Below are 12,323 nucleotides of genomic sequence, written 5' to 3' on the forward strand. Positions count from 1 at the left end.
CAAATTGAGTTGCATACATCAAAGGGAGAAAAGATTGATAATGAGTGAAATTAAGTGTGTTAGGAAGTTATAGATGTAGATGATAAATATTGTAAGCCATTTTTGTATGAAAGACGTGAGTCTTGAAAGCAACCAAAAAAGCCATATTTTTCCTGGACCTGATGTAAACACTCCAGGCAAATGGAGAGGAATCTTCCCGTTCTGGACACTATCGGAACTTCGTGGGACTAACTGTTTAGTCGTCCAGCGACGGCTGTCAGGTCGAGAAGTCGACGCTCAACCAACGGCCTGCTCTGATGGTCCTGCCGAACTTGAAGCTTTTGATCCGAAGCTTGTCGGTATTCTCATAATCAGTGCAGAAGCCGACGACATCGGAACCATGTGGCGTGCTGCCAAGGCTGCTCCAGTCCAAGCTCATCTCACCATCAGCTGGAGGGTATACTATGTCTGTATCAATAAATCTGTCCTCCGGGTTGATTCCAGCGTTATTCCAAATCGTTTCCAGAACCTTTACCGTCGTTCTGTCAGCAATATGCTCGTAGATAATGTATCTCACGTTGATAGCATCGGTGCCGGTAACGTCTTCCCAGATAGCCAAGAGGGCCTCGGAGTTCTTGAATTTGCTCCCAGAGTTAAACAGGTAACTGACTTCGAGGATGCCTGTAGACACCTCACAAAGGATTTTTGCATTGAAGCTACTCTTATCCTTGTCCCTCACATTCACCCAACCGGCACTTTCGCGATTGACCTTCAAGTCTAAATCAGCTGCAGTGCGGGCATAGGCGGCGAATGCCGTAGAGCAGAGAAGAGCAGTCGCTAGGATGTTCAGGGAAACCATGTTGGTGGAAAGAAAAGTAGAAAATGATGTAAGATTGTGATAAAACAGAATGAAGATGGTAGAAAGAATAGTTGTGTAGGTAGTAGTGAAGGACTGTTCAGATGAGCAGATGAGTGAGAGATGGCACTTTGAATGGCATTATCGAAGTGCAGAGCTCATGTTATATATACAAATTCCAGCTGGCTATGGATCGCGGGTGTGCTTTCAAGCTTCGCGCATGTCACCCAGACCGTCTGTCTATATGCAGAGCTTCCAAGCCCAGCACCTTCTTCCATCCCAGTTTACCTCATGAGCTTGGTCGCGTATCATGACAAACGGTATTACAACATAGACAAAAGTCACAACCGATCGTAAGCAAATGAATAGAGGCTCTGGTATATCTCGCCATCAACATCTCTTCCCTTTGCAGTTTGGCTGGTATAAGCTCGGGGTGATGATGCTATTCCCTAAGTCCGGCGGTTAACAGTCCCTGAATATGTGTGCACAAGTATTTCTTTTTTGGACATGGTCTATCTTGAGCCGTCTACGCACAGATGTAGAAGGGTGCCGGACTTAAACATTACCATCTCTGTTATAATCAGGGGCATAATATTCCAACTAAGCACTATAGGAAAAACTATCAGTGTTTAATAGGAGGACTCACTGTTGTCCTGTACGGAGAAGTATCCGGAACGTCACAAGTTCAAAGAGTTCAATGAAAGAGAATGTATTCAATGAAGGGGAAGAAAGGCGAACGATGATCGATGCCTTCTATTCTAGATACTATGGAAGAGAGGGAGAGAGCAGCCCTTTTATGCCCAGCAGTCCATTGATGTCTTGTGCTAGAGTCAAGTAGTAGTCGGAGGAGAATGCCTAGTGAAGCTTAGAAGCAAAGTCTAGTCCGAGCAAGAAAAGGAGAAGTACGGCCTTTTGTCGTTCAGCTTCCACTAGGTTGGGAACTTTTACAATGGCGTTCCTCTTGTGGCGATTTGTGATGTTAGAACGTGAACGATTTGAAGGCAATTCCGATGTAGTCAGAGGAGCACAACCCTAAGGTGTTTCTATTTGTAGGGTTGACATGCTGACAATATCAACAGTTTTGATATTTCACTTAATTAAGTTGATATATTCTTTCATTTATCATCTTCACAATTTCTAGTACCAGAAAAATACATAACAGAAGCAAAAACCAAAATCTAAAACCATGCATACAGAAACCCCACAATCCAAAGTATAATGACAGGAGGTCTCCCACCTGCCCAGCGCAGAGGCTGTCCTTCGTTCGCGTGGCCCCAAACAAGACCCAGAGTCCTGGCCTCACCGCCGATGTAGTGATAAAAATATTTGTGCAAAATAAGAAAAAAAAAAGGGGGGTTGGCGGCGTATTCACGCCAGAGGGTTGGCAGCGCGGTTGCGCGAAAAAAGATTGGGCCCCAGAGGCTAAGCTGCCCCGGGCAGGGTCGGACCAGGCGGTGGAGGGTCGGGCGGAGGGCGAACTGGGGAGTCCCCTTCCTGCGGGTCCGTTCCCGTTACCGCACGGCGGTGTGCTAGAAGCACCGGAGGACTCTTGGCCGCTTTAGATGCCAGCCAGATGGCTCCACTCTTGATGGCTATGAGCTTCTGGAAGAAGCCCTTAGCCATCCGTTGAGGGTTGCGGGGGCAGGTCCAGATGTGCTCCGGGGTGGTCTCAGCGTCGCAGAGGGGGCAGGTTAGCACCGCGTTCAAGTGATTGAAACGGCGGTGGTAGTCTGCGTAGTCTCCGTGACCAGAAAGTGCTGTCAGGACAGCGCGGGCGAGCTTGCGCTCAGTGTCGTCAAGAAGGCTTTTCCAGGCCTTCTTAGGAGCCTCGAGAGGTCGGCTCAGGTGCGGTCTGTTGGCACAACCTTAATTCGACCACCAGGTGCGAAACTCGGTGTTGACGTGGGCGCGGAAATGGCTGCGGGCCCAGGAAAGGGACATCCCTACGGGCGTGTAGGCCCTCTCGGCGCCCATCTTGGCTTGTCGGTCCGCGAGCTCGTTGCCCCAGACGTCGGAGTGCCCCGGGACCCAAATCACTTCCACAGCGGGGGCGCCGTCTGGCCACGGTCTAGGACCTGGGTGGTCAGGGCTTTGGCCAATCCAGTCGGCGCAAGTCGTTTGGGCCCTCCGGAGAAGCTCTTCGGAGGTTCCGGGCTTCGCGCCCCATGTCGTGAGGCGGTACACCGCGGCGAGGTTGTCGGAGCAGACCCAGACCTTGCGGCACTGTGGTTTCACCCACGAGTCTACTTTTTCCAGGGCTCTGGCAATGGCCATCACCTCGGCGTCATGAACCTCGGCGTGGAAAGGAATCGGGCAGTTGCCCGTGTCCAGGACTGTCTCGTCCCGAATGATCGCCCACCCAGCGCCGACCCGGCCCTCTCCCAGCTTGGATCCGTCTGTGTATATCCAGAGGTCCGAGGGGGAAGAGGAGCGTACCAAGGCTAGGTGCGCCGCAGCTGCAGCCTTCTTGTCACCCTGTAAATGGGGGCGAGATGATGCAGGCGCGCCCGTGAAGGGGGCCGGGTAGTTTGTGGCCAGGCTGTGCGGGAGCAGCATCTTGAGCCTCCCTATTCTACCCCAGTTTGTGGCTGTCGTTCCGAGCGGGTGGTTTGGCTGCGCGAGAGTGGCCCTAAGTCCGGCCGAACCAAGGCGGCTGTCTAGGACAAAACTCATTGGCGGGAAACCGGACGCTAGGTTGTATATAGCGCATGGGGTTGTGCAATATAGCGGGAGTGCCGCACGCAGACCTCGGCGGACTGTGCGATCCAGGAGTGCCACGGCCTGCTTCAGCCCACGGGGTTGGCTAGTTGTCCCGGCTCCGTGGTTCCACCAGACGGCGGCGGCGTAGGCGAGCTTGTTCACCACACAAGAGCGGACTGCCGTGAGGGCGCCTTTCACCGGGGCCCCCTTCCAGCAACCAGACAGAATCTGAATGCCGCGTATGGTGGGTGCCGTCCTCTGGGCGACGTCGCGGATGTGCGGCACGAAGGACAGGTTGCATGACCAACGCACGCCGAGCCATCGTAGGGTATCCTTGGGGTCTATGGCATCTAGTGAGCCGCTATCGGGGAGTAGAAGACCCGGGTTTTGGCCGTGGCGCTTGCGCGTCACGTGGAGGAGTTCCGACTTGGCAAGGTCGAGCATCATGCCGTTCCTCACACACCAGTTGTTGACAATGTTGAGGGTGTGGGACAGCACCGAGCAGTTGGCTGCCAGAGACGAGCCTGAGCTGACCAGGCAGCCGTCGTCCGCATAGCCGCGGAGGGAGCACGGGAGGGCCATCCTGAAGAGTGGTGCCATGAAGAGCATGAACAAGATGGGGGAAATTGGCGAGCCTTGGGGTGGGCTCCCTCCTGTGGGCTGAAGGAGATCGTCAATGCCATCGAGCACCAACGAGGCCTTGCGGTCCGAGAGGAACGAGGATACCCATCGGCATGTCTCGGCCGGGCAATCCAGGTCGACCAGACGTTGTACCATGCGGTGCGGCTGCACTGCATCAAAAGCTCCTTTGACATCGAACGTCAAGACTGAGGATTCCATCTGGCGGTCCATGTAGTACTCCAGAGACTCAACCAGACTCAGACACATGTCTTCAGCGCTACGCCCAGGCACCGCCCCAGCGTAGTTGTCCCCAATGTGTCCCTTCTCTAGGGCCCAGAGCGAGAGTCGGCGGGCAACAATCCTTTCTAAGCACTTGGCCAGAGTTGGCAGCAGCGAGATGAGCCGGCAGGAACGCGGCGACGACCGGTCCTTCTTGTTTGGCTTGGCGAGGGCAATCCCCTTCGCTTGCTTGAAGGGGGAAGGGTGGAGCCCCCAGGAAAAACTGACCTTGAAAAGATAAGTGATCTGCTTCCCCAGAGCGGGCCAGGCTAGCTTCAGGGCGTTGTTGGAGAGGCTGTCTAGACCGGGCGCGGTGTTCTGAGGCTTCCACAAAGCAGCTTTGACCTCGTGCTTCGTGGTCGGCTCGGTCCCGACTGGGGCTTGCGACAAGTCTGGAGGGGGCAAGTCACCCGGGCGAGAGGATGGCATATGCACGCTGCGGAGAAGTGCAATCTTCTCTGTGGTGTCCTGCACCGTGGCTTCTGCACCCTCCGCCGGCGCTAGCGCTGGCGATGGTCGAGCGGGCGGTTTAGTTCTCCACTTGACAATCTGGAAGATGTCTCGCGCTTGCGTGGCCTTGGCGACCCTGTTGTCGTAGAAGTTTCCCGCAGCTTTCTTGAAGACCATGCCCAGCCGCTTCTTGGCTTCTCTGCGATCCTTTCTCGCCTCCCGTTCCGCAGTCTCTGAGTCGGCGTTGTTGAGGAGGGAAGGTTGGTTATTTTCGTGAATTTTGCGCCGTTTTCTAGCGCCATATCGCAAATCCAACACAAAAAAAAAAAGAAGCAAAACAACACGAATGATGAAAAGAAATTGCCAAAGTTTACTTTGATCGTGGCAGGGATCGAACCTGAGATCCTTTGCGTGTAAAGTGTAGAAGTTAATGACTTGACTTGACTTGACTTGACTTTATTTTACGTGACTAAGCTACATGAAAAGCATTACACGGCCCGCCGTGAGGCGGACACAGATCCTAGCAGATCTGTAGAAGTTAATGAAAATATATATTATAAGCAAATAAACTGAAGCTAACAAAATCGCGATAAAGAGAAAACCTCAAAGTCCACATCATCTAAGTACCTGCTTGTACCCTTTATATAGGTACGAGCTAGGTTCAGTTAGACCCACTCCATGAGTCACATTGAAGGGAGGGGTTCACCAATCACTTGGCCTATGTTGGTTATGTGTCCGAGACCACGTGACCGGGTAACCCTGAGCGCCTCGCAACATAAAGCAAATGCCGATGATGATGAAGGTCTTTATTTACCTGTGTTGTGGTATAACCCTAACCCTAAACAACATAGCCACGTGTCGTATGCCCGGACCCACACACACGACACTCCTACGTAGATAGAATCAGAGACACCCCCTCTCAGGGAGGTAAACTCAGACTAGAACAAACGAAAAGGTCATTATTGTTACAACCTGTCTACTAAAGAAAATGCCTTAACCACTGGGCCACACGACCGAAGGTCTTATGAACTTGTTGTTGTTGTTGTTGTTGTTCTATTTATACTCTTCCTAAACTATGGCGCTTGGATTTTTGAGTCCGGAGCAGTTGCGCTCTACAGAGACACGGGTCCGAGTTTTCTGGCACCGGTTTACCTTCATCCGCCTCCCGTATCTATTCTGGGTCCGGCTATACCCTCACGGGTCCCATAGGACTCCATCTGTAGATACCCCCTGTACGTCGATCCGAATCAGACAAAAGAAAAGAAAAACACTCAAACAAACAAAAGGAAAGAGAAAACGGCACTCATCAGATTTAGTCCTTTGTCCCCTTGATGAGGGCCACCGCCAGAGTTCTTCTGCCAGTTATGCTTCTCAGCAGCTTCTGGACAAAGGGTGCGCTCCAGGGGCGTGGCTTCTTCCTGCAGGTCCACTGGTGGGATATATCCTTGTCTCTTCAACAGGCATCGCATGTGATGACGGCGTCTTCGTGCTGGAGGCGTTCGTGGTAGTTTCTGAAGTCTCCGTGTCCAGACATGGCTGCCAGCACTGCGCCTTGTATGTGCATTGGTCCTCCTGGGAGTGCGCTTTGCCTTGGTTTCGGGAAAGTGAGCTTGGCACGGAAGGCATTGTCCTTGATGGCTGTCTGCTCCTTGAACTGTTTCTCATGCCTGGCGTGAGTGTCCTCTCTGATCCATCTTTTGGCTCTGGCCAGGGACATATGTCTTTCTCAGGTCTCCACTGCTGCCTCTTTTGCTAGCCTGTCTGCTTGGTCGTTGCCGTGTATGTCCGTGTGGCCCGGGACCCAGATGCAGCACACTTGTAGGCCTGGATGCGTTCCTTTGACCGTTTGGATCCAATTCTTTGCCAGGTCTACTTCGTATTGTGACGTGCCCGTCTTGGTTGCCTTGTTGTTCAGACGCCGAACTGCTGCTTGATTGTCTGAGCAAATCCAGATTGTTTGGTTTCTCTCAATTTGCTGGGTGGGGAGACGTTGAAGACCCAGACTTATGGCCTTTATTTCTGCGTCTGCGACCTCCGCCCATTTTCCGCATGTAAAGTTCCCTCTTGTCAGGCATGTACTGTCCTTTTCTGCATACCATCCTGCGCCTGACCATCCGTCCATGAGTTTGGAGCCGTCTGTGTATAGCCAGATGTCTCTTGTATGCTGGGCTTCCTTGAATGCTTGGTGCCACTCCGCTGCTTCCTGTTTGCTGACCCCCCAAGGAGGGGCGCTCTGGGGTGGCTGGTCTGCTGGGGTGGTCTTGTCCACGATTGGGCCGTATCTGGGCAGAGATTTCGGCAAGAGCCTGAGCATATCTTTCGTCCTGGGCATGTTCCTTGTAGCCGTTGAAGGGTGTCCTGGGTCTAGCGTATACCAGCGGATAGCCTCCTTTCTCACTGATGCGTCCAAAATTATCTCGACCGGGGGAAGGCCTGCAGTCATGTGGAGCAGCGCGGTGGGTGTTGTCCTGTAAACGGGGAGCGCCGCTAAGAGGGCGTTGCGTATGGGTTTTCCGAGAGTTTCCGTTTTGCCTTGGTTTCCGTGTTCGCCGGGTTTCCTCCAGGTTGCGCTTGCGTACGTCATTGCCGGGACGATGGCCGTTTTAAGTACCAGTGTCAGTTCCTTGACCGGAGCACCATGTTTGCATCCGCTCAGTATTCGCATACTGTGCGTGACTCGCGTGATCTTCCTGGTGACTTCTTTCACTTGTGTCTTGAAGGACAGTGTTCTGTCAAAGTGTACTGCGAGCCATTTCAGGCTGCCTGTCTTGGGAGTGGCTCTGATTGTAGGAATTCCATCGATGTGAAGGTCCGGGTTCTCTTCCTTGCGTTTTCTGGTGATGTGTAGAAGGCCGGTTTTGTTGTGGTCCAGTTGTAGGCCGTTCGCTGTACACCATCGCATGGTAAACTCCATCGCCGTCTTTAGATCCTTGACACACGCCTTTGCCGTCTTGCATTCCACCTTCCACAGTCCGTCATCCATGTAGCCTTTCAGCTGTGTTTTCCAGGTGCTGTATAGCGGCAGGCTTCCGCTTGTTGGTCCAGGGGGTTCCGAGTTTCCGTCCAGATGTATTTGTGCGGTCCTCCCTTCCAGAAAAGATTGAACCCACTTGCAGACGTGTTTTGGCCAAGCTTGACTCAGTAGCCTTTCGATCATCCTGTTGGGGAGAATTCCGTCGAATGCACCCTGTATATCGAAAGTGAGGATTGACGTCACGAGTCCCTTTTGTAGGCTTTCCAGGATTTCGTTGGCCAGGGCGAGTGTGAGGTCCGAGGCTGACCGTTTAGGGAGAGCACATGCGTAGTTGTCCGTGAAAAACCTTCGATCCATAGCCTCCTCCGTCAGCCTTTTGGCGATGATCCTCTCCAAAGCTTTGGCTAGGGTCGGCAGGAGGGATATAAGTCTATACGATTTGGCCTTTGTCCAGTCTCTCTTTCCTGATTTCGGGAGGGCAATGAGCTTCGCTGCTTTGAAGGGCTTTGGGTGGTGTCCGGCCTTCGGACATTCATTGAACAGGCGGGTGATGTGGGTGCTCAGAACCGACCAGCACATTGCCAGCAGTTTGTTTTGGATTCCATCTTTGCCTGGTGCAGTGTTCTGTGGTTTCCGGATTGCCTGTTTTGCTTCTGCTTCCGTGATGGGCTGCCATTTCTGCCTTGTCCTTGGTCAATGTGAGGCCTTGGGAGGTCCGTCATGCCGTTGCCTGACAGGTGTTGTGCTCTAAGCACTTTTACTTTTTCCTCTGGGATGCTCTTTAGGGTGCCATCCTCAGCTCTCAGGGCTGGTGTGAGTGCCCTTTGTGGGCTCATCAGCCACTTGGCGGCTCTGTGCACCTCCGGCAGTCCTTTGAGGGTCGCAGTGAGCTTCTTGTGGAAATCGCCGCTTGCCTTCTTGATGGATTCCTGTAGTTCCTGTTGGGCCTCCTGATTTACCCTCTTTGCCTCCGTGATTTCAGGTCCGAGGTTTGACGCTCCCAGTTTCTTCATGTACAGCAGTGAAAGGAGGCTATTTTTGGCTGCGCATGCTTCCCTGTGTTTCTCGCGGCACTCTGAGTTCCACCATTTATACCCTGACTTTGAAACATGTCTTGTGGGTGTAGCCTCTTCGAAAGCTTCTTGTATCCCCCCGAGCAGCTGTTCCGCCGTCTCATCCAGAGCCTGGACCGTCATGAAGTCTTCCATCTGGAATCTTTGTTCCATTATTGAAGCCGTTCTGCGGCATGAATCGGCGAAGATTTGCGGGTCGGTAACTTCCATCCTCCGGACTGGAATTTTGTCTGATTTAGGCGCCCGGACTGACAGTTCCAGGATCTGTGGGGAGTGGTCGCTGCCGCATTCGAGTTCGCCGCCGCAGTTGTAATGGGCTACCTTGTGCCAGCAGTCTGCCGAAAGTATGGTAAGGTCCAAGATCGCACCTTTTTCTTGTGTGGGTGTGGATGGGTCATTGGCACACAATATTCTGCGCGCTTCCATCCACTCCACCAGTTCTTCTGCCTTGTCTTCCCGGGTGGTGTTGCCCTCGTCCCATTGCTCGTGATGAAGATTGAAGTCACCCATGATTATCATGTTTCGGATACGCCCTCTCAGCCCCATGATCTTGTCCACAGCTTCATGTGTCTTTGCGCTAGAGCCTGCCGCGTTATAGATCCCCACCACTGTGAAAGTGGTTCCCGCGCTTTCGACCGTAACTGCTGCGAGGTCTGGATGTGTGGGGAGCATTGTTGAGGTATACGCCTGGAAGCTTGGGGCTTTGCGTAGGAAGCATATCGATCTGCGCCTCTCGTCCCTGTTGCTTGTCTCCTCGAGGTGTGAGGGATCTGACACTATGTAGTCAGGGTGTACCGTCGTGCGGGAGCCTTTGTGCATGGCTGGTTCTTGAATCAGGACCACGTCCGCCTTGTGCCTTGCTGCCAGTTCTAGAATCGTTTTCTGTGCGTTGGGTTTTCTCTGTACGTGAGCTTGTATTATTGTGAGCTTGTTTTTCCTTTCTGGTGTGTTGCGAGTCGTGTTCCGCATTAATTCTTCTTCTGATTAATGCAGGTTTCCGCGGAGTGCTGCCCTTTGCAGATTGCGCAGTTGGATGTGCAGTCACATCTCTTCTCTGGGTGCTCCTTGCAGGGCTTAGCCTGATGGTGGAAGTCCGTGGTATGTGTTTTTTCACCGCATCTAGCGCATCGGATGGCGTAGCTGCACAATTCAGTGCGGTGAGCCCTCCAGCAGCGCTGGCATCTAGGCGGCGGCAGCGGCTTCTGTACTGCGCATCTGACCACCTTAACTTGGCCTAGCAATGTGATCGTGTTCGGAGTCCTCTCCAGGTCCTTGATCGCCACTCTCAGACCTTGCATATCCGGGTCGTTCGGGTATTCCCTCCACATGATGATTTTCAGGTCGCCGCCGAATGCCTTCTGTACGTCGGCTTTGACATCTTCCAGTGTGACTCGGCGGGCGCAGGCACCTTCCTTGTCAAGAGCGTTGATGGTCTTAGGCACGTTGGGGATGATGAACTTTTCCCACGTGCATTCCTTCTCGATCTTCTCGGCGTCCATGTAGTTTCGGATGAGTTCCAGCGATTCCGGGTTCTCTGCGGCTTCGTTCTCTGTCATCAGTAGAGCAAAGCCTGTTACCGTGGAACTTGCTTGCGCGACCTGTTCCTTCCCGGAGAAAAGTTCCATGTTGATCTTGTTGCGAACTATAGTGGCGTTAACGTTCTTCCATCTGGAACCCTCGAAAAGGCGGACCAGGAGCCGGTTCGGTGGGGGGGTCACTCGTGTCTTCTGCTGGGGTTTGTTCGCTTGCCGCGGTCCCCTGACGTCGGATGTTTGGTGGGACGTCGTTCCTGCTGCTGCCATATTGGCCCATCCGGTGGCCTTCTCGGGACCCGCCTTCTGTTCCTTCTGCTTGGCGCGGGTCTCGGTCCTCATCCGCGTCTCCTGAGCCGGGGCCGGCTTGTCTTTGGCTTGCTGTTTTTCAGTCGGGGGGAAGCCGGCCGAGAACAGCGCGTGGGCCTTGCGACGGAGGATATCCTGAATGTCCTTTGCGATATCCTTGATGTGAGCTTTAGCCGTTTTGTTCACGACCTTTCCCTCGAGGTTACCAAACACCGTGTCCAGTTCTCTGGTCAGGGCCTGGACCGCGTCCAGGCTTATCTTCTGGTTAGCTAGCGCTTCAGACGTTGCCTTCTCCAGTGTCTGGGCAAAGCGTCCCGGTTTCTCCTGTGTGTCTTCGGACGTGCTGTCCGTTTGGCCCGGCTTGTCGTTCTTGTCGTGGGTGGTTTCGGCTGCTGGTTCGGTCCGTGTGGGGGGGGGTTTCCGCGCTCTTGGTGGGCTCGGTCGAGTCGGGAGGTGGCTGTTGGGTGTGGGTTCCCTGTGTAGTATCCGCTAGAGGGACTCGGGGGTTGTCTGACATGTCTACGTCCATCGTCACGTCGTCAATGGCCTTTGTTATGTTGACTTCGATCTGTTGAATATTGTTGTTGTTTGTAGGGTTGCTTAGGGTCTACTCATATTCTGGAGTTTTAAGGAGGAAAAAGTTGAGGTCTTATGAACTTGTTAGGACGCCAAACTTCACAAACTATAACGTCTGACACATGCTTTTGCGTACCCCCCACATTTGCGTAACCCTTAAATAGATGATCACTATTTCCAATTCTTCGACGAACTCTTTCATTCTTTCTCATTACTATACCAAATCAACTCGATAAAGCTTCAAAACTTATAAATACATTCTTAAGCCCAAGATGCCCCAATACTCAGAAGATGACATAAACCATGCTATTGACGCTGTCTCTAACGGCCAAAGTATCCGCAGCGCTTCCCGAGAATGGGGCGTACCTATGCAAACCTTGCAACACCGTACTCATGGGACACAGCGTCGAGAAGCGGCCTTTTCTCACCTTCAGAGGCTAGCACCGACTCAAGAAAGCCATCTGACTGAATGGATACGCATACAAGCCAGCTTAGGAGCCCCTCCGACCCATCAACAAGTCAGGGAATTCGCCCAGTGGATCCTACGGGCCAAAGGGGACTCCTCGCCTCTTGGAAAGAACTGGACTCAGAACTTCATCAAGAGGAATCCTTCCATCAAGATCCGGAGAAGCAGGGCAATCGATTCCCAGCGTATCAGCGGAGCGTCCACCGATGTAATCAGGTCATGGTTTAGACACCTCGATATTCCAGAGATCAAGGCCATCAACCCATGTAACAGATACAACATGGACGAAACAGGTATCCAGGAAGGCAAGGGATGAAATGGGCTAGTCCTTGGAAGTGAAGAGGGCACCACTCTTCTAAAGAAGCAGCCTGGATCCCGAGTATGGACCAGTCTGATAGAGTGCGTCTCTGCCACTGGCAATACCCTAGCTCCCTTTGTTATTTTCAAAGGAAAGACAATACAGCAACAGTGGTTTCCACTAGACCTAGGTCCCTTTGCCACCTGGAAA

General features: G+C 52.9%; 4 protein-coding genes across 4 annotated transcripts; all 4 read right to left on the bottom strand.

Moving 5' to 3' along the window:
- Positions 1 to 256: 256 nt before the first annotated feature.
- Positions 257 to 838, bottom strand: BROUX77_003215 (uncharacterized protein; the record flags this gene model as incomplete). Its single annotated transcript, XM_073747842.1, has 1 exon — positions 257 to 838. The coding sequence occupies one exon, from the start codon at positions 836 to 838 to the stop codon at positions 257 to 259; it is 582 nt and encodes a 193-aa protein (XP_073605640.1).
- Positions 839 to 2,701: 1,863 nt separating this feature from the next.
- Positions 2,702 to 5,062, bottom strand: BROUX77_003216 (uncharacterized protein; the record flags this gene model as incomplete). The annotated part of the gene is made up of 1 exon (XM_073747843.1): positions 2,702 to 5,062. One exon carries the CDS (start codon positions 5,060 to 5,062, stop codon positions 2,702 to 2,704), a length of 2,361 nt encoding a protein of 786 aa, XP_073605641.1.
- Positions 5,063 to 8,419: 3,357 nt separating this feature from the next.
- On the bottom strand, positions 8,420 to 9,442 carry BROUX77_003217 (uncharacterized protein; the record flags this gene model as incomplete). Its single annotated transcript, XM_073747844.1, has 1 exon — positions 8,420 to 9,442. One exon carries the CDS (start codon positions 9,440 to 9,442, stop codon positions 8,420 to 8,422), a length of 1,023 nt encoding a protein of 340 aa, XP_073605642.1.
- A 458-nt stretch (positions 9,443 to 9,900) lies between these two features.
- Positions 9,901 to 11,302, bottom strand: BROUX77_003218 (uncharacterized protein; the record flags this gene model as incomplete). The annotated part of the gene is made up of 2 exons (XM_073747846.1): positions 9,901 to 11,230; positions 11,289 to 11,302. The coding sequence occupies 2 exons, from the start codon at positions 11,300 to 11,302 to the stop codon at positions 9,901 to 9,903; spliced, it is 1,344 nt and encodes a 447-aa protein (XP_073605643.1).
- Between the last annotated feature and the right edge of the window lie 1,021 nt (positions 11,303 to 12,323).

Source organism: Berkeleyomyces rouxiae, assembly GCF_048999995.1.
Source record: "Berkeleyomyces rouxiae strain 22BRR77 chromosome Unknown BrBRR77_ptg000003l, whole genome shotgun sequence".
Taxonomy (NCBI): Eukaryota; Fungi; Ascomycota; class Sordariomycetes; order Microascales; family Ceratocystidaceae; genus Berkeleyomyces; species Berkeleyomyces rouxiae.